Below are 22,273 nucleotides of genomic sequence, written 5' to 3' on the forward strand. Positions count from 1 at the left end.
ATGCACTGATATGTGGCATTGATGGGCACTGGCATGTGGCACTGATGAGCACTGACAGGTGACACTTCTGGGGCCACACTGATCATCAGGGCACACTGATCATCAGTGCCCTGATGATCAGTGTACATGTCCCCTCCGCGGAAAGCCGATTACCGGTTCTCCTCTCCTCTGTCAGCGTGACAGCTCGAGAGGAGAGAAATGCTGATAACCAGCATTTCCGTGTTTACATGTGATCAGCTGTGATTGGACACAGCTGATCACATGACCGAGCCGACATCTTTTGCTCTTTCCGTGATCTGCTGTGTCTGAGGGACACAGCACACCGGTGATCGTCGCGCTGCGTGCTCCCTGAGCCGTGCATGCGCAATGAGAATGGTAGGACATCATATGACATCCTATCAGAACGAGAGAACCACCTTGCGCCTGTCATTGTACTATAGGGCGGGCGGAAGGTGGTTAAAATGATGGGGGACAGAGCATTTTTTTTTACCATTTTTTGATACTGCTTTTATTTCACTGATGTGAATTCTCAAAGGACAGGAAGTACAGCCTGTATAGAGTAAGCCACATGGGCACAAAAGTCCATACAGAACAAAAGAAGTACTACAGTTAATGATCCCAAGTGACCTCGCAGGTGCCACAGTTGGGGACACCACATCTATAATTCCCTTTTTGGTCAAAGAGACCAGACCATGGGCCTGGAACAGATTTAGGAAGGCTCGTCGTCTTGAGAAGCCTACTGGGAGCTAGGATACATCTAAGGTATGAGATTCAGAACGGTTCTGTACGAGATTTAATAATAGATCCTGGGCCATCAAACAGATTCTTTCCAAAAGTTGGAACATTCTCAAAAATGATCCTGCCCTGGGTCACTCACTTCCACAGAAGCCGAGCTTGATCTTTAGGAAACCCAGAGACCTTAGAAATAATTACTTTATTATTAATAATCCTTAATAGGGGCCTCAATGTATTTTCCAATTCACTCCAAGGGTCCTTTAATGGCTGAGATGATGGGCCTCCCTGATGGAATAACCAACTTCTTATGTACCTTGGGGATAATGTAGATAGTGGGGATGTTATAGTCCTCCACATGTAGATAACTGTATTCCTTCTCGGTGATAAGGCCCACCTCACATGCCAGGGAGAGTTCATGATTAAGGAGCGAAACCACCCTGGGAAAAGGATTCCTCTCTAGTTTACTGTATGTAGAAGTATCTTGAAGCTGCCTTTTGATCTCACATTCATAATCATCCGTAGACATGAACACCACATTACTGCATTTGGTTGAGTGCTTCCTTAAGTTCCCTGAGTGCCTGTCTCTCATGCTGTGAAAGGTTATCAACACCACTTGGTCTCCAATCAAGCTGTGCCAAGTCATGATGAACCAGATCAAGGAATACTCCCAGCCATCGATTTTTCCGGATCTGGGGCATTTTAGTAGATTTTATAGGTAGACAACCCTGTCTTTTTATTATTATTATACAGTATTTATAAAGCGCCAATAGTTCGCTCAGTGCTGTACATTACAAAGGGGGACAGAACATGTGACAGAACAATACCAATACAATGCAAAACATGAGGGGATTGAGGGCCCTGATCCTTGGAGCTTACAATCTAGGAGGGGGGGGATGGTGGCACAGGAGGAGATACCTGTGGGGGATGGGGTGGTAGGGAGAGTGGAGGAAGTCGGTCAAGTTAGCAGTGGGTAGGGTAGGCTTCCCTGAAGAGATGGGTTTTCAGGGTGCGCCTAAAGGAGAGGAGAGTAGGTGATAATCTGATGGGTTGGGGCAGGGAGTTCCAGAGGATGGGTGACACCCTGGAGAAGTCCTGGAGGCGGGCATGGGAGGAGGAGACCAGGGAACTAGAGAGAAGGAGGTCTTGTGAGGAGCGGAGTGTGCGTGTTGGGTGGTACTTGGATATTAGGTCAGTGATGTAGTTCGGGGCAGTATGGTGGATGGCTTTGAACGTCAGTGTTAGGATTTTGAATTTGATCTGTTGCGCAATCGGAAGCCAGTGGAGGGATTGGCAGAGAGGGGTGGAGGACACTGAGTGGAGGCCAGTGGAGGGATTGGCAGAGGGGGGTGGCGGAGACGGAGCGGTTGGAAAGGTGAATGAGTCTGGCAGCCGTATTCAGGATGGACTGAAGCGGGGATAGCCAGCGGCGAGGCAGGCCAGTGAGGAGGGAGTTGCAGTAGTCGAGTCGTGATATGATGAGGGAGTGGATGAGCTGTTTAGTGGTTTCTGGGGTTAGGAACGTGCAGATTTTAGCGATGTAGCGGAGGTGGAGTCTGCACAAGCTTGTTAAAGATTGAACCAGGTAAGTACTCACAGTAATCAGGTAACACAGGAACAGAATAGACCGAATGGCATTCAATGACAGCTCAGGGCAATTTAAATACCGCGCCCTGCACTGTCATTGGTGCCCAGCGCGCGCGCGCGTCACTCAGTGCGCATGCGCAAGCTCGCCGCGGCTGGCCCGGACCTAGTGCCCGCATTCCTGTGTGAGGTGGCGCACTGCGCCTGCGCCAGGACCAGCGCCGTGGCGATCCCTGCCAGCGTGATTGCACGTTGGCTGGTGGGAGGAACAAATTGTTTATTCATCCCCCTGTACATCGATGATGTCCTCATGCTATGGGAAGGCACTGAGTCGACGCTTCATGCATTTTTGTCTGAACTCAATAATAACAATCGTAATATCAAACTCTCCTATACCTTTAACTATAGGGAACCTCATTCCTTGATCTGTCAGTATGGATTGAGGGTGATGCCCTCCATATTAAAACGTATAGGAGAGAGGTGAGGAGCAAGGAATTAACAGCTGTAGATTTACAGCTGTCAATTCCTTGCTCCTCACCTCTAGCCCCCATCCACATTCTCTGATCCGGGGGATCCCCACTGGACAATGTCTGTGTATTTGCAGAAATTGTACCTGTGGTGACGACTATGAACAAGAAGCAGATGGCCTCTATAACAGATTTCAGGAAAGGGGGTATCAACATAGTACTCTTAGACAATCCAAAGTGAAGCCTCTAAATGTAAGCGGGAAGTTATTACATACATGTACTGACAATTCTGTCTCTCATGATCTGTCTTCTGTGCGTATTATTACCCGGTTTGGGGTCCAGTGGGAGGCGGTACGGGAAGTTCTTACTAAGCATTGGCACATCCTTACTCAGTCCCCTGAATTATCTCAGATTGTAGGCCCTAGACCCCTTATGGTCACTAAGCGAGCAATGAACCTGAGGGACAATCTAGTTCAATCCGAATTCACACCAACAAACAATTGGCTAACAGATTTAGCTCCGCTCATCGGAATGTTTCCCTGTGAACGATGTAGTATATGCAGGTAAGTTGACCGGACAGACAGATTTTCTGCTGTCAACAGACAGAAAGTTTTTCATTTAAAGCAATTCAGGAACTGTGCCACCACACGTGTGAAATACATGCTCCAGTGTCCTTGTGACAAAATATATATTGGAAAAACAAAACGGCAATCACGTATACGAATGGGTGAACATTTAGGACGCTTTTGTAATAAACACGATCGAACTCCTGTAGGTGAACATTTAGGACGCATTTGTAATAAACACGATCGAACTCCTGTAGGTGCACATTTAGGACGCATTTGTAATAAACACGATCGAACTCCTGCAGCTGAACATTTTGCTAAATTCCACAATTCATCTCCTGTCGGTTTGCGTGTGAAGGCCATTTATGCACTCAATTTGCCCAATCGTAGGGGTGACTTTGATACAATTCTTTTATGTAAGAAGAAGGAATGGCTCTTTAAAATTGGATCCCAGCACCTAGTGGCTTAAATACTGAATTCAGTTTACAGGTCTTTCTTGACCCATAACTGTCCTTTTTGCCCCCTACTCACTCCTATAATTCCCATTTGTTAACAATCGGCTATATATGCTGACTAATCCTATCTCTTTCCTGTTTGGCCATTTGGTTACTCTGGCTCACTATGGCATATACTGTACTTTATATGGGGTTCTAGTTGCCCCTATGTATGGGAATGTTTGCCCCGTTATGTATATTTGAATCCCCTCTTTTTGTTTTATTTATATGATGATTTGTAGCATTTTTGCATTGCTGGAATGACTTTTCTGTAGTGGCCATTTTTCCTGTGTGACGACTGTGTCCCCTATAAATGTCTTCAACAATATGGCCGCTACATCCTGAATAAGCTCACGTGACTCAATGGGTGAAATGCATTGACATCACAGCGTTGTAACGCTCACTTCCTCGCCATCCGGGTCCTCCTTGGCGGCTCTACAATCTGACCACACCAGACCATCTGACAGACTCTCCATCCCTGGACAACCACATGGTATGCTCCTGCAGCTCTCATGTTGCAGCTAGTCAAGATCACCATAGATGTCGGTATATGGTTGGCTGAGCAGACATTGTTTTCACATTAAGGCATCAATATATTGGGAAAATTCCCCACAATAGCAAATTGCTCGGTTGAGTTACTTATTGGATGTATTTATCCTTATGGCGGGAAAGCGATTCATTACAGATCTGTACAACAGCTCACCCCCCATTTATTGTATCCTGTATACTGCCAATCATACTGAGATTATGGCCATTTACATCTCCAATCAAGGATGATTTAGTGGACTGTCCTCTATGGGAAGTATATGGGTCTGTCATGCATCTATGGCCTCAACAACCATCAAGGGATTGATCCATGTGGTCTAATAAATGATAACCGTTTGTCTCCCCATTTCTATATACTGCTTACAGTTGTTTTATCATTTCCCTCTATTGGGGGTCCATCTATTTGGTTTATAGGCACAACGGGCTGTATTCCTATCCTTACAATTATCTTTCACACATGTGAGTGTTCTGGACTGCCTTCTATGGATATACCGGGATTCATATACACCTACACAAGGACTGCCTGAGTCTGTTTTATTGTGTTGAAGTTTTTTGATCCTGCCACAATCTACATTTGGCTCCACTGCCTTCTGTGATTACTCTACTTCCATTTTTTTTTTATTATTTTTGATCTCCCTTGATTTCTATGTTTGATGTGGAATGACCCTCTTTGGGTTTCACAGTCCCTCATTATATTGGCCAATCTTAGTGCTGTACGTGTGCGTGTAGCGTGGACCCGGGTGCCTAGGTGGGTGCCTCTCTGTATGGCAACGTTGTCATGATTTTATTGTGCTGGGTGGAGGGCAATGTCAGCTTTCTATTGTTGTCATGCCAATTTCAATACAAATTGTGTTTCAAGCCGCAGCTCTGTTCTCTTGAGGACTTCTCTTCCAGTGAGTTCTTTACTCGTGGGTTTCCATTGTTATTTCTGGATTTCACCTCAAACAATAAAGACTTTGAATTCTGCGTTTCACACCTCAGTGTCTGAATTGCATTATTCCCAGAGTACTTTGTATCCGGCGTGATTGGACGGAGGGTGCCGGCACAAAACCGATCTATCCTAACAATGGCCAAAACTCATCACAGCTGGGGGAAGGATCGTCACATTCATTCAACTAAGATTTTTTAAATAGATCTCTAAATAGTTATGAAATCTCTCACCACAAAATGTACTCAGCCAATGAAAGGCAATGACTCCATTTTTATTTTTCTACTGTTATCAATGACCAACAATTTTGGTGTGCCCACAGTGACAGAGTCTGACAGCCCTGCACTAGATGGTCATAGGAAACCACTATATGAAATAAAATACGGACAATATGTGCTGAGCTGAGCAAACACATTTCATATTTATTCCACTCATTTTATAAACATAGACCTCTAAGAATTTGTGAAAGATTACACTGAAAAATGGCTAACCCGGTCCCACACCTTCATCCATGTCTTTGGTGACCTCTGATCTCCTTATGAACTGTTTCTTCCATGATGAAGATCAGCCATGGAGTATATCTGAGGTGTATATCAGGGTGTGCTTCTTCCCCACATGAGAGCTGGAATGTCCAGCAACATTCATCTAGAAGACATTTCCCACACTCAAGGCACTAATACACCTCCAGGGTTGTGTGGGATCTCTGATGTACAGGAAGACAGGACTTCAGTGAGGAACATTTCCCTCATCCAAGACAGGAAAGTGGCTTCTCTCCCGTGTGAGACTTCTGATGCTTGTAAAGATGTGATTTCCTTGAAAAAAATTTCCCGTACTCAGGACAGGAAAGTGGCTTTTCCTCTGTGTGCAATCTCTGATGTCTGTGAAGATGTGATTTCCTTGAAAAACATTTCCCGCACTCAAGACAGGAATATGGCTTCTCTCCTGTGTGAGATCTCTGATGTATGTAAAGATTGGACTTTCTTGAAAAACTATTCCCACACTCAGGACAGGAATACGGCTTCTCTCCTGTGTGAGATCTCCGATGTTTGTGAAGACTAGACTTTTCTGAAAAACATTTTCCACATTCAGGACAGGAGTAAGGCTTCTCCCCTGTGTGAGATCTCTGATGTGTGTAAAGATCAGATTTCTGTGAAAAGCATTTCTTGCACTCAGGACATGAATATGGCTTCTCCCCTGTGTGAGACCTCTGATGGATTTGAAGATTGGTCTTTAATGAAAAACATTTCCCGCACTCAGGGCAAGAAAACGGCTTCTCCCCTGTGTGAGATCTCTGATGTCTGTAAAAATTGGACTTACCAGAAAAACATTTCCCACACTCAGGACAGGTATATGGCTTCTCTCCTGTGTGAGATCTCTGATGTATTTGAAGATTGGTCTTTAATGAAAAACATTTCCCGCACTCAAGACAGGAAAATGGCTTCTCACCTGTGTGAGATCTTTTGTGCATGTTAAGATGTGATTTAAAACAGAAACCCTTCCCGCACTCAGTACAGGAAAACCTCTTCTCTGTTGGAAGACCGACCCAGTCCCGCACAGTCTGAGGTTCCTCAGGATACGAGGAATCCGATGGTCCATCTACACTGGGTGGTGCCGGATGGACATTGGAGGGAGCCGGGTTTTCTCCTGGACTATACTGTGTGATGTCCTCATCTTCTACTTTCCAGTCTGGAGACAAAGTGAGACAATCCTCGGAGGTTTTCCTCATCTCCCGGCCATGGACTAAAATACAAAGACAAAGAGGATTACTAGACAGGAGCTGATTGGTTCCCCCAAACCAGGACTCCGCCCACATCAGGCAGCTTGGTCTCTGAGGAGCTTACAATTCCACCCTCAAGGGAACTAGGAAATGGCTCCTCTGATCTCCTACCAGGTCATTTCTTTATTCATGGACCTTAGTCAGAGAGTGAGGAAACAACCAGAACTGTCTTTTATAGGAGGGACAGTGATGAGGGGATTATAGGACGAGGGTCCCCACCCCCTCTATTACTCATCGCCATCTTCTCTTTTCATGTGACAACACTGAAAAAAACTTTGCTACAATGTGTCGTACTACAGCTTGTATAACATATAAATTTGCTGTCCCCTCAAAATAACTCAATGCAGCCATTAATGTCTAAACCACTGGCAAAAAAAGTGTGCCCACTCCTAAGTAAAAATGTCCAAATTGTGCCGAAAGTGTCAATATTTTGCATAGCCACCATTATTTTCCAGCACTGCCTTAACCCTCTTGGGCAGGTGTGTTAAATTTGTTGTTATCGCTCTCACTCACATACTGGTCACTGGAAGTTCAGCATGGCACCTCATGGCTAAGAAATCTCTGAGTATCTGAAAAAAAGAATTGTTGCTCTACATAAAGATGGCCGAGGCTATAAGAAGATTGCCAAGACCATGAAACTGAGCTGCAGCACGGTGACCAAGACCATACAGCGGTTTAACAGGACAGGTTCCACTCAGAACAGGCCTCGCCATGGTTGACCAAAGTTGCGTGCACGTACTCAGCATCATATCCAGAGGTTGTCTTTGGGAAATAGACGTATGAGTGCTGCCAGCATTGCTGAAGAGGTTGAAGGGGGGGGGGGGGGGGTCAGCCTGTCAGTGCTCAGACCATACGTCGCACAATGTATCACATTGGTCTTCATGGCTGTCATCCCAGAAGGAAGCCTCTTCTAAAGATGATGCACAAGGAAGCCCACAAACAGTTTGCTGAAGACAAGCAGACTAAGGACATGGATTACTGGAACCGTCTCCTGTGGTCTGATGACACCAACATCAACTGATTCGGTTCAGATGGTGTCAGGCGTGTGTGGTGGCAACCAGGTGAGGAGTACAAAGACCACCGTGTCTTGCCTACAATCAAGCATGGTGGTGGGAGTGTCATGGTCTGGGGCTGCATGAGTGCTGCCGGCACTGGGGGGCTACAGTTCATTGAGGGAACCATGAATGCCAACATGTACTGTGACATACTGAAGCAGAGCATGATCCCCTCCCTTCAGAGTCTGGATGCAGGGCAGTATTCCAACATTATAACGACCGCAAACACACCTCCAAGACCACCACTGCCTTGCTAAAGAAGCTGAGGGTAAAGGTGATGGACTGGCCAAGCATGTCTCCAGACCTAAACCCTATTGAGCATCTGTGGGGCATCCTCAAATGGAAGGTGGAAGAGAGCAACTCCACCAGCTCAGTGATGTCGTCATGGAGGAGTGGAAGAGGACTCCAATGGCAACCTGTGAAGCTCTGGTGACCTCCATGCCCAAGAGGGTGAAGGCAGTGCTGGAAAATAATGGCACAAAATATTGACACTTTGGGCCCAATTTGGATATTTTTACCTAGGAGTGGGCACACTTTGTTTGCCAGCAGTTTAGATATTAATGGCGGTGTGTTGAGTTATTTTGAGGGGACAGCAAATTTCCATGTTATACAAGCTGTACACTGACTACGTCACATTGTAGCAAAGTGTCATTTCTTCAGTGTTGTCACATGAAAAGAGAGAATCAAATATTGACACAAATGTGAGGGGGGCTCACTTCTGGGAGATACTGTAGCAGAGGGTGGAGAGAAGAAGTCAGGACTATGGAATGTACAATATATTGTATAAGATACAGCAGATATGACTATATAGTATCAGAATGACGTAATGTACAATATAGAATATATAGTGCAGGGGTCAGGAGTATATAATGTACAACATAGAGAATATAGTGCAGGGGTCAGGAGTATGTAATGTACAACATAGAGTATATAGTGCAGGGGTCAGGAGTATATAATGTACAACATAGAGAATATAGTGCAGGGGTCAGGAGTATGTAATGTACAACATAGAGCAGGGGTGGGCAAACTTTTTGACTTGAGGGCCGCAATGGGTTCATATATTGGACCCGGGGGCCGGACCAAGAGTAGATGAATGATGTGTATGTGTCATCCATAGTAAGTATAGTAATATTCCCCCATAGTAAGCATAGTAATTAATCCCCCATAGTAATTAATCCCCCATATAGTAATTCATCCCCCATATAGTAATTCATCCCCCATAGTAATTCATCCCCCATATAGTAATTCGTCCCCCATATAGTAATTCGTCCCCCATATAGTAATTCGTCCCCCATAGTAATTCATCCCCCCTATAGTAATTCATCCCCCATAATAATTCATCCCCCATATAGTAATTCATCCCCCATAGTAATTCATCCCCCACATAGTAATTCATCCCCCACATAGTAATTCATCCCCCATATTAATTCATCCCCCATATTAATTCATCCCCCATATAGTAATTCATCCCCCATATAGTAAGTCCTCCATATAGTAATTCATTCCCCATATAGTAAGTCCTCCATATAGTAATTCATTCCCCATATAGTAAGTCCCCCATATAGTAATTCATTCCCCATATAGTAAGTCCCCCATATAGTAATTCATTCCCCATATAGTAAGTCCTCCATATAGTAATTCATTCCCCATATAGTAAGTCCCCCATATAGTAATTCATTCCCCATATAGTAAGTCCCCCCTATAGTAATTCATCCCCCATATAGTAAGTCCCCCATATAGTAAGTCCCCCCCCTGTGTCAATTCACTTACCTTTGGTCCGCGCGTTCCTCTCGTATTCCCGCGCCGTTCTGGTCTTCAGGGAGGACTGTGAGAGGAGTTCGTCACGCTGCCCCGCCTACATCCTGGCTGCCCCGCCTACATCCTGACAGCTGCAGAGTCCTGACGTCCGAGAGGAGGGAGGGGGGCGGCCATCCGAGAGGGGGGGCGGCCATCCGAGAGGAGAGGAGGGGAGAGGAGGGAGGGGAGCGGGCGCCCGGCACACAGGAGAGCCGCATCTAAATTTGTAAAGAGCCGCGGCTTGCCGACCACTGGCCTTGCGGGAGCCTAGCTCCGCGGGCCGGATTAAAAGGTCCGCCGGGCCGTAGTTTGCCCATTGCTGACATAGAGTATATAGTGCAGGGATCAGGAGTATGTAATGTACAACATAGAGTATATAGTGCAGGGGTCAGGAGTATGTAATGTACAACATAGAGTATATAGTGCAGGGGTCAGGAGTATGTAATGTACAACATAGAGTATATAGGGCAGGGGTCAGGAGTATGTAATGTACAACATAGAGTATATAGGGCAGGGGTCAGGACTATGGAATGTACAACATAGAGTATATAGTGCAGGGGTCAGGAGAATGTAATGTACAACATGGAGTATATAGTGCAGGGGTCAGGAGTATGTAATGTACAACATAGAGTATATAGTGCAGGGGTCAGGAGTATGTAATGTACAACATAGAGTATATAGTGCAGGGGTCAGGAGTATGTAATGTACAACATAGAGTATATAGTGCAGGGGTCAGGAGAATGTAATGTACAACATGGAGTATATAGTGCAGGGGTCAGGAGTATGTAATGTACAACATAGAGTATATAGTGCAGGGGTCAGGAGTATGTAATGTACAACATAGAGTATATAGTGCCGGGGTCAGGAGTATGTAATGTACAACATAGAGTATATAGTGCAGGGGTCAGGAGTATGTAATGTACAACATAGAGTATATAGTGCAGGGGTCAGGAGAATGTAATGTACAACATGGAGTATATAGTGCAGGGGTCAGGAGTATGTAATGTACAACAGAGTATATAGTGCATAGAGTATATTAGTAATCAGTGGCAGTTTACTGTAGACAAGTTGCAGAGATCCCACACCGCTGCCTCCGATCTCCTGAGACTGCACTCAGTGACTTGGGTCTGAGACTATACAGACATATCCCTCCACCCGGCACAGCCAGCAGACAACAGAGTAACCCTGGGAGAATTGCTCTGTCACAGAGCCTTTTAAATCCAGGATATGGGGAAGAAGACCTCAGGTACATTCCCCAGGTACCTAGGTCATAGAATGCCTATGAAGGAGATCAACATTTTCCTGCCAGCTGAACCCCAGAACCTCCATAAATCCAGTCTAGATACATAAATTGTGTCTGCAGCACAGAGAAGGAAGATTATCCGAGAGAAATCCAGGAATACAGGACGGGGAACACAGCTCAGGAAAGTGACCAGGGGATTACAGGCTGATATCACCCAGTCCCCGCCCTACTCTGGACCAATCAGTGAGCAGTATGGGTGGAGGAATGGATTTAGTGTTCATGACCCACCTGTGCTGATCTCTGTAGGAGTGTCCTCCTCTATAAATGTCCCCGTTATTCCATCCTCCTCCATAGACTGCTGATCATCCCTCACATACGCCTCTTCTTCTTCTGATTTTACCTCAACTTTTATATCTATCGGATCTTCACCCTAAACCAAGAAAAGTAGAGAAAATATCACATGTAAAATAAAATCTCACACACAAAATCCACACTTCATCTCTATGAATTCATGTTCTAGATGCTCCATCCCACCAACCTTGTAATAGTGAGGGATGGTGTGACCTTCCTGTGTGGAATCCCGGGAATACAGAGGACGGGGACATCTCTCTGGTGGGTTCCTGGTATTAGGTGGCTCCATCATATCCTTGTGTCCTTCTGAAAACTCCTCCATCACTCCATACTCCTCATCCTCCTCTTTATACTCTTCTTTAACATCAATATTATCATCCCCGAGGATTCCACTCTGAAAGATATAATAAAACATTCATTGTAACAAACATGCTGTGTATAAATCACAACTACCAATAATTGTCATCATCTACCTGATGATGGTGAGGGATGGTGTGACCTTCCTGTGTGGAATCCCGGGAATACAGAGGACGGGGACATCTCTCTGGTGGGTTCCCATGACTGGATCCATCTGTAGGAAACACACACACTTACTGAATCCATTGTTTCTATGTGTTTATCAGATGATGGGGGATCTAGGTGGATCCTCCGTACTGCTCTCTCCTTTACAATAAAGTCTCCTCTTACCCGGTGATGTGAGGGGCGGCTGATTGTCCATCATGACGTCCTTGTAGAGATCCTTGTGTCCTTCTAAACCATGTAGGCCAGCTTTGGGAGCAAGATATATTATCATCAACTCCTCCCCCTGAAGGAATTAATCTCAGTATTACCTCCTTTGCTGCCAGATCCAGGAATGTCTCCTCTCTGCTTCCTACTTACTCATGTTTCCCCTGGAACTTCCTGTCTGTACCTGATATCACTTCCTGTCTGTATCTGACATCACTTCCTGTCTGTCTTCCATAGAGACTTCCTGTCTGTACCTGACATCACTTCCTGTCTATACCTGACATCACTTCCTGTCTGTACCTGACATCACTTCCTGTCTTCCATAGAGACTTCCTGTCTGGGTAGAAGTGAGATCCCCACTTTGTGGAGCTCAGAGGAACTGCAGCCCCGAGAAGCGTCTGGTAGTGTGACCCCGGCCTTGTGCTGGGTGTGTATGGACTGTAGATCCTTATAGAGGGGTCACCTCCACTCCCACCAAGGGGGACAGAAATATATGACTCCTCGGGGGAGGGGTTTTGGCCCCTTTGATTTTGCAGTAACATTGATTGCAGATTTAGTCCTGTAGAACATCTGGTATATGGATACAAAGCCCCCCAGCTGGGAGTAAAGGGTGGAAATGGCTGGTGACCCCCAGATTTGGGCAATGATGTCATCACTATAAATGGATAAAACCCGCGCTATGTGTAACAACTCCAAACCTACAAAAACCTTCTAGCGGACTGCTGCTGTAACAAAGGGAAGGATTCCCTGTCATCTAGAAGAGCATTATGTGTCACAGCGCTGTCCTATTGTGTGTGCACAGAAATCATCACAAATACACTACAAATATGTGGAGACATTCAGAGATAAAGAGCTCGGGGCTCCAAATCCTATTCTCTGCACATCCACTGCTTCCACTTTACACCCACTTCATTGGTCTTATGGGGTTTATCAATAAATGAAGGAAACTGAACCGTGTGCAAATCCATCCACAACATAAAGTGCTTTGTGCTCAAGATGCTGCTCCCTGCACATCCACTGCTTCCACTTTACACCCACTTCATTGATCTTATTGTGTTTATCAATAAATGAAGGAAACTAGTTTGCAGAGGAGGAGGCTAAACATGGCACCAAGTGGCAGATCAATGTGAGATCTCCCAGCACCAGGCGTCTCCAATGTCCCGCTAGAGCACAGGAGGAAATCCCCTAGGAGCAGCTGCCGTGACCTACCTGGGATCAGGAGTGGTCCCCTGTGGGGGAGAGCGAGGAGTGCGGACCCTTCCAGGTTGGGCTGGCCGGCTGGTGACGGAGAGTGAGAGCGCAGCTGAGGCTGGAGGAGGAGGAGAGCAGAGATCCAGCGTGGATGCTGAGCGGTCACATGACTCGCTGCAAAGGAGTCCTGGGAGCTGGGAGAAGCTGGCCAGTGTGAAGGAGTGCAGGAAGTGGCGGACCTCTCTCCCCTCTCCTTACCACCCCCCCTCCTGGATACCATCAGGCTGGAGCTGTTGGGTCCCCTGTAGGGGCACCAAGGGAGCCCCCCCCGGAAGCTGTACCAACAGCCAGGGAAGCAGACATCTCACTCATTCAGGAGAAGACCCATCTGAAGACTGAATCATCTGGTGTGGAGGAAGAAGAGATCAGGATGGTGACTGAGATGAAATGAAAAAGGAAAATTTACATGAAATAACTTATTATAATTGATTGGAACTGTGAAGTAAGTCTGAGGGGGGGAGGCACCCAGGGGACAGAACCCCGGGGATCCTAAAAAAGAAGGGGAAGGAGGATAAACTAAAATCGATAGGACCCAAAAGGGGACTGGATACTAACAGAGGTCTATAGGAGGGGAGAGAAAGGAGAAAAGGAAAAAAATGTGAACAGTATGAAAAATAAAGGGATAAAAGGAGGAGGGCCAAAGGCCTCCCAGACAAGCTCAATTCAAAATTATATACCCCAACAAGAGAAACAGACCCCCGAGAGACAGCAAGGAATAAGTGGAAGAACAGAGATGGAAGCACTGGAGAAGGCTCTAGATTGTCCTGGACATGACCAACGTTAGTCAGGATATAGAGGAAGGAGATATAGGAAAAACAGGATTTGGAGAACATAGAAGAACAAAAAAAGAACTCTCAATTACCCACTAAAACAGAAATTGCAGAAATGTTTAAAGGGTTAGAAAAGTCAATAAAACAGGAGATGGCGAAACAGCACAAAGATTTGGGGCAGGTATTGAAGAGGGTAGAAGAGACGGAGGAAGAATTGGATAAACATGACCAAGCCATAATAAATGTATAGAGACAGATGACGGAAATGAGAAAAGAACAGAGGAATGTGCTATATAAACTGCAAAATCAGGAGATAGAAGATGCAATTTAAGGATTCCAGGTTTCCCAGAGACTTCCCAAGGAGAAAATGTAATGGAAACAACAGGGAAAATGCTTGTAATAGTAATGGACAGACCTGCAACAGAGCCACTTAAAACTGATAAAGTATATAGAATTGGAAGATTATGGCAAGAAGGTAGAAGAGAAAATTCGAGAGATGTGATTGTACAATTACATTATTACCGGGATAAAGAGGAGCTTTGGAAGGAGATAAAAGGAAGGGCAGCAATAAAATATGGAGATATAAATTTGCAGATCTTTGCTGACCTAGCAGTGGAAACTTTTATAAGAAGCAGAATATTGAACCATTACTTGAACAAATGAGAAAGCAGAACGTTAGATATATCTGGGGATTCACAGAGTGTTTAATCGGTTGGAGAAACGGTCCCAACTTTGATAAGAGATCATTGATCTGTTATCATAAAATGAGATCCGATGATCAGGGTTTACGTGTTAAATCTTCTCTTTCCCTTCTTGTCGGCAGTAGCTGGAGTTCAGTGTTTTGTGGCTACGGTTATCAGAGAAGTAAAAACGGTGAATTTTGGGAAGATGGCCTATGATGATCCTATGGGTGAAGAATGTGTTGCTTTGGAACAGTTTATGAACTGTCATGACATTGTGATCATGCCTACTGACAAGGGGGGAAACCTGGTCATCATGGATCAACAAAGATATGTGTTGATGCGTCAACAGATCATAAAACATAAGGAAAGGTACACTAAGATAACAACCATCAACCTGGAGAATGGTCAGAAGGTCCTCTCTGGTGTGACTGAGGAAGCTTCTGAGAAGGGTAACATTGATAAAAAGACCACAACCTTCTTTTAGGTATTAAATCCAGATACCATTTTAATAGACTTCCAAAAGTACATAAATCAGTGGTTGACCCCTTCCTGGAAGAACTATTATCTCAGGGAGGGGGTCCCTCACAAGAAAGTCAATGAGTATATTGATGAATTGCTACAACCTTTTGTGGTGGCTTTACCCTCCTATGTGAGAGACACTTTGCACCTCCTAAAAGTTGTAAATGATTTGTTAGTACCTGATGATGTCATCTTACATTAGATGTAGAGGCATTATATTCTGTGATGGAAGCGTAGGCAGGACAGAACACACACGGAGGATGATAAACACACAAAGTTTTATTGAAATGGGAAAGACACTCAATCAAGGTAATAAGGTAGCATCCGGGTACCCAAAAAAGGGGGGAAGAGGGGGGGAGGAGTCAGAACAGCGATAATCCGGCCCACAATAGGGTGAATTGGGTAACGATGGCCCAAACACTCAGTGGGGCAGTCCAGGTAGCTATAAAAATCCAGGCATGCAATAGGGCAGTCCAAGCAAGTATTAATCCAAGTGTTCAATGGGGTAGTCCAGGCAGGGAGAATGTGGGTGTACAATGGGGAAGTCCAGGCAGGGAGAATATGGGAATTCAATAGGGCAGTCCAGACAAGGGCAATATGGAGATTCAACAGGGCAGTCCAGGCAAGGAAAATATGAGCATTCAATGGGGCAGTCCAGACAGGGCAATATAGAGATTCAATGGGGTAGTCCAGGTGGGGGAAATATGAACACTCATGGTTTTAGGCAGGGGTAACTTCCCAGAGTCAAAGCGGTCAGAAGGCAGGGGTAACTTCTCAGGCACACAGCAGCAGCAGGCAGGGGTAACTTCCCAGAGGCACAGTGGTCAGTAGGCAAGGATAACTTCTCAGGCACAGTGGCAGCAGGCAGGGGTAACTTCCCAGAGACACAGCAGCAGCAGACAGGGGTAACTTCTCAGGCACACAGCGGCAGCAGGCAGGGGTAACTTCTGAGGCACAGCGGTCAGCAGGCAGGGGTAACTTCTCAGGCACAGCGGTCAGCAGGCAGGGGTAACTTCCTGGGCACACAGCGATCAGCAGAGCAGGCAGGAGTAACTCCCCAGAGACACAGCGGTCATCAGGCAGGGGAAACTTCTCAGGAACACAGCAGCAGCAGGCAGGAGTAACTCTTCAGGCACACAGCGGAAGCAGACGGGTAACTCCTCAGGCACACAGCGGCAGCAGGCAGGGGTAACTTCTAGGCACACAGTGGCAGCAGGCAGGGGTAACCCCCAGGGACACAGCAATCAGCAGAGCACTCAGCGGGGCAATGGGCAATGGGGTCTGGCCTTGGCTCAGACCACACACAGCTGTTCTCTCTCTGAGCAGGGGACCAACAAACACCTGGGTCCTGCTCCTGTCCTCTTATCCCGGAGCAGGATGCTTCCTGTTTGCCCTGGTAAAGGCCAGCCCTGTGTCAGGTTGCCGGGGCAATGAGGTGAGCTCCACTCACTCTGGCTGCGCCCAGGGAGCGCGGCCTTTGTCTCTGGCAGGCGCAGAGCACGAGAAGCCTCATGGCCACACTGCGCCCACCAGGACAAGGAAGGGGCGTGCGCAGAGACACCCCGGTGGCCTGCACATGAAGAATCCATGTGCAGGCACAGCGGGGTGTCAGACTCCTCCCTGGCAGAGCTGGGGAGAGGTGCTAACCACATCACAGGGAACAGTTCCTGACCTCCTGCACAGCCTTTGATGTAGGCTTGTGCGGGATGTCGGAACCTGTAAGGGGAAGGGAGGGGGGAGGATGAAAGGGATCGAGGGGGAAGCCGTGACAGGAGGGGGGAGGAAGATGAGGGAGAGCGAGGGGGGACCGTGACATATTCCTCTATCCCTCATAAGAAGGATTTAAAGGTTATAGAAAATCACTCAACAGCAGACCTAGAATCATTTTGCACATAGACATTTTGTTCTCGGATTACTCAAGTTTTTGTTGGAAAATAATCCATTCCTGTTGGATATAAATGTTATTGCCAAGCACAAGGCACTACAATGGGGAATAATATGTGTACCGGCCTACGCTAACCTTTATGTTGAAGAATGGGAGAAGTCAGTGCTTGGGGATGAGGCCTTGTCAGGGTACCTGAGCAACATCACTGGTTGGTTCAGGTACATCGATGACGTTCTCATTCTCTGGCACGGTGAACCTCAGGAAGATGAGAGTTTTGTAGATTTATTGGAATAAAATTAGTTCAATTTGAAATCCACGTATACCTACCATGCTAGGACCATTACACTTTTGGATTTGACTATCCAGAATATGGAGAATGGTACCTCTGTATTTGTGTTGGTATTGGGTGGCTTTGGGGTGTTTTGTATGTTTAATGTAAAGTACACTTTTTTGGCACTAGCATCTGGTGTTTATTGGCTCCCATGTTCCAGTTTGTTTGTCCTTTTGGGATACCAACCAAACCAGTCACATGTCAGTCTTTTCCCATCTGATCCTATGATGGTGCTCTCTATATCTCTCCATGATGGATACACTTTGGTTCTTTCCTGGATCAAAGGTCCTTTGATCTGAAGCTCCATGACAGTGAGTGGACTTTTATATCTTTTTATGGTCATCTGCTTTATGGGCTCCTAGTAATCTGGGTGACATCCAAGCCATGCATAGATGGTATCAGTGGTCCCTGTAGAAATCCATATATATGGACATTTGTGCATTATTAATTACAGACTAAATCTACCTGGAGACCTGGGGACACTGTACAGGTTCTACATGTAGTCTCGGGGGTCCCTGTGGAAGTCCATGTGAGGACATGTCTACCTATGATAAATGACAGGCTAAACCCACCTGGAGACCTGGGGACACTGTACAAGTTCTATATGTAGTCTCGGGGGTCCCTGTGGAAGTCCATGTGAGGACATGTCTACCTATGATAAATGACAGGCTAAACCCACCTGGAGACCTGGGGACACTGTACAAGTTCTATATGTAGTCTCGGGGGTCCCTGTGGAAGTCCATGTGTGGACATGTCTACCTATGATAAATGACAGGCTAAACCCACCTGGAGACTTTCTCCACACCTGGAGTGTGCTGAGTTCTTGGAGAACGTCTACACAGTGTTTCCAGATTGGCTTTATCACCCCAACGAGCTCGCTCCAGTTCATGGATGTCATCATTATGTTTGGAGGATCTCACCAGTCAGGAGCCTTTCCTGTCATCCTACATGTTCCCTTCTGAGGATTGTTCTATCCTTCCAAACAAATGTATGAAATCATGGATGAGTCCTCCTTCTATGTGATCTAGAAGATCTTCAATCACAATGTCTTTATGGATGAAGTGGATGGCCCAGTTTATATATTATTTATTGCTTTACAGCTTTATTCCCTCCAGGATTCATTCTTTATTTATAGAACCATTCAAGGAAGTGTTCTTACTTTGAGAGATCTCCACCACCATTCCTCTGTGACCATTACATCCTTGTCATTTATGTCTAACATCTTCATTATCAGTGGATTGATAGATATTCTTATACTTTAGGATGTATATTTGCATTTTCTTCAACAAAAATATACATTTCGGAGGTATCTGTTTCATTGGGTTTACCTTTTTTTTTTAACTTGTGTTCTGTGTCTTTAAGACTTTTCTTTAGATATTTTATTACATAAACAGTTGGTTGCAAAAGATCTAGATTTATTTTTCTTTATTTTTAAAATAATTGTTGATCTTCTGTGGTAGCCCTCAAAGGTAGATAATATACAGGAATGGCTATTATGAGATATTTTGAGGGCTGCAGTTCCTCTGAACTCCACAAGGTGGTGATCTCATGTAAACCCAGACAGGAAGTCTCTATGGAATACAGACAGGAAGTGATGTCAGGTACAGACAGGAAGTGATGTCAGGTACAGACAGGAAGTGATCTGAACAAAGACAGGACATTTCATGTGGCTCAAAGAAGAGTAGACATTGGTTGAAGTGGCAGCAGAGGAGGTAATAAGATTTCCTATTTCCACCCAGTAACCCCCATCATGTCCGTCCTCTTCCTCCATAGTCACGTCCGTCCTCTTCCTCCATAGTCACGTCCGTCCTCTTCCTCCATAGTCACGCCTGTCCTCTTCCTCCATAGTCACGTCCGTCCTCTTCCTCCATAGTCACGTCCGTCCTCTTCCTCCATAGTCACGCCTGTCCTCTTCCTCCATAGTCATGTCCGTCCTCTTCCTCCATAGTCACTGTGACGTCTTTTATCTCCAGCAGATGATGATACACACATATATAGTGTGGGAACCCAGATTAACCCCTTCAGGGGCAGAACATTCCCCCACTTCCGGGGCCGGAACATTCTCCTCATTGTGGAGATAAATTCTAGTAATATGGTCCTCTAAACAAACAGCACTGACAATAAATAGACAAGACAAGGACCATCCTGACCATACATGGCCTACAAAGGACAATGATGACACTACACAGGCAGCCAATGGGCAATCATTACACTATGCAGCCAACACAATGATGGAGTGCCGGGGTCAGGAGTATGGAGCATAGAGCCCCTTACATTGCTGCTCAGGAGGAAGGAAACATTCCAAATGAATGAAGAGTAATCACCACTGAAGTGCTATGTTCCCTCTTTTATACATTGTGGAGGGTCTGGTTTGAATATGTCCAAATAAAGGTGATTTATTTTTTTGGATGTGCAGCCAAACAGATTTTTCTTCTCTACCCAGAACAAAACATTCCCCAGCCTGCCATGAAGAATATGTTCAATCATTGGTGTCAGAGGGAGGAAAAAAATAAGGGGTCTGAGGGATGAAGGGGAGCTGAGAGGACTCACGGAGGTACTAAGGATGAGAGACTTTGGGACCCCTGAGGGTGTAGAGTAGATGGTGAAATCTGGGTTGATAGGGTTGGCAGGTAACATGTCTCTGAGGGAAGAGAAGGTTGTAGGGCTCAGGGGGACTCTGAGGTAGGGAGGGGGGCTCTTGGTCTCTGGTTGTCCTCCCACCTGCACTTATTTTCCAGACCTTCTTACAGAACTCCAGCCAGGAAAGGAAGGCAACCTTCACCTTCATATCATCTGACCAGTCAAGTAACATTTTCCAAGATACCAAGTGGAATGAAGAAGGGAAGTCTTTTGCCCCTTGGTGGGTACTTGTTCTTAGAGGGGGTCTGTTGGTGTATTATTGACTAAAAGGTAGTCAGGGGTCAGTGCTGAACATCTTCAGGAGACACTCCAATACCTCCCATGACACAGGCTCTGGCAGTGCCCGGTGCTGGAATTCAGAGCCCCAGGAACCCACCACCACTCTGTACAATGTCCTGGATATTACAGTATACTTGCCAATGATGAAAACAAGACCCTACCCCCTGCCATTCTCCTCCTACCCATACTGGGCTACCATTGGAGGAAAGAGAACAGACCCCTCCCTCACAGCTCTCTACTCCACCAGCACCATCCTTCTATTCTATCCAATCCCTTCTCATACTGCAGAGAGTGACAGTGACATCACTCCTGTCAGTTAGAAAGCTGTCAGAGATTGGAGCCTTGCAGCTGGAGTTCTGGCAATTATCCTGATTAGCCAGTAAATCCAGCCAATAGTCATCAAGTTCCCCTTCCTGGACACCACGATGACCCAACATTGTCCTCACAGCACTGCCTCAGAGCAAACAAGTCATAGGAAGGATCATATTTATCATTCCTTGTCTGCAGATCTAAAACTCATCAAAACCAGTTCAGAGACCAAACAAACCCAACAGAGAAAAGGGGATTTTTGATCTGGAAGGACAAGACGGTCCCGGGACCTCCAAGGTGTAGCAAATACTAAACAGTCCCAACTAAACATCTTCCCAAGGGTGGAGTAGTTCTTCAATGTCCAGCAACCCTCCTATTCCCCCCTCACATCCACATCCTATTATTGTGTGACCAATACCATCCAAATCATTCTTACTTTCATTTCCCAAAGTTATCCGTCTACAAGGAGACCTGTATAGATCACATGATGGCACCAATGAGGATGGAGGAGGACCGGAGTCACATGACTGAGAAGATACTAAACCTCACCCTGGAGATCATCTACCTGCTGACCGGAGAGGTGAGGAGGATTCTGGGAAGTCACATGACATCACTCTTATCTCTATTAATAAAACACAGACCTGACCAGAGAGGTGAGGAGGATTCTGGGAGGTCACATGACATCACTGTTATCTCTAGTAATAAAACTCAGACCTGACCGGAGAGGTGAGGAGGATTCTGGGAATCTAACATGATATTCCTATTGGTTCCTCAATACAGAGATTTCCTCTTCTGAAGTCAGGTGACCATATGACCATCACAGTGCCTCCATGTGACTCCCTAAACCCTGAGAGACACAACATGCAGAAGATTCTAGAAGTCACCAAGAAGATGATGGAGCTGCTGACAGGAGAGGTGAGCGGTGCCGGGAATTCTGGGACATTCTCCAGTAACAGACAAGGGATGTGTCTGGATGGTGACTGTATCATTGTGTGTGTCAGGTTCCTATAAGGTGTCAGGGTGTCACTGTCTATTTCTCCATGGAGGAGTGGGAGTATTTAGAAGGACACAAGGATCTCTACAAGGACGTCATGATGGACAATCAGCCGCCCCTCACATCACCGGGTAAGAGGAGACTTTATTGTAAAGGAGAGAGCAGTACGGAGGATCCACCTAGATCCCCCATCATCTGATAAACACATAGAAACAATGGATTCAGTCAGTGTGTGTGTTTCCTACAGATGGATCCAGTCATGGGAACCCACCAGAGAGATGTCCCCGTCCTCTGTGTTCCCGGGATTCCACACAGGAAGGTCACACCATCCCTCACCATTTTAAGG

The 22,273-nt window shown here is 45.9% G+C and overlaps 2 protein-coding genes across 2 annotated transcripts in view; one reads left to right on the plus strand and one right to left on the minus strand.

Annotated features, from left to right (window-relative positions):
- Positions 1 to 5,570: 5,570 nt before the first annotated feature.
- The window catches only part of LOC149460654 (uncharacterized), a 76,016-nt gene continuing 59,313 nt past the window's right edge, over positions 5,571 to 22,273 (minus strand). Inside the window, exon 3 of the mRNA XM_089679395.1 lies at positions 5,571 to 6,837. Within this exon, the coding sequence (XP_089535521.1) occupies positions 6,063 to 6,837 (775 nt within the window). The 3' untranslated portion in view covers positions 5,571 to 6,062. The remainder of the gene's footprint in view (positions 6,838 to 22,273) is intronic.
- LOC149460655 (uncharacterized) overlaps positions 21,939 to 22,273 on the plus strand; it is a 111,350-nt gene continuing 111,015 nt past the window's right edge. The window contains exons 1-2 of the mRNA XM_089679394.1: positions 21,939 to 22,058; positions 22,175 to 22,272. Of these exons, the coding sequence (XP_089535520.1) occupies positions 21,974 to 22,058; positions 22,175 to 22,272 (183 nt within the window). The 5' untranslated portion in view covers positions 21,939 to 21,973. The remainder of the gene's footprint in view (positions 22,059 to 22,174; position 22,273) is intronic.

Source organism: Staurois parvus, unplaced genomic scaffold (genome assembly GCF_062004578.1).
Source record: "Staurois parvus isolate SC_StPar_1 unplaced genomic scaffold, SC_StPar_1.0 ptg000223l, whole genome shotgun sequence".
In the NCBI taxonomy this organism is placed as follows: Eukaryota; Metazoa; Chordata; class Amphibia; order Anura; family Ranidae; genus Staurois; species Staurois parvus.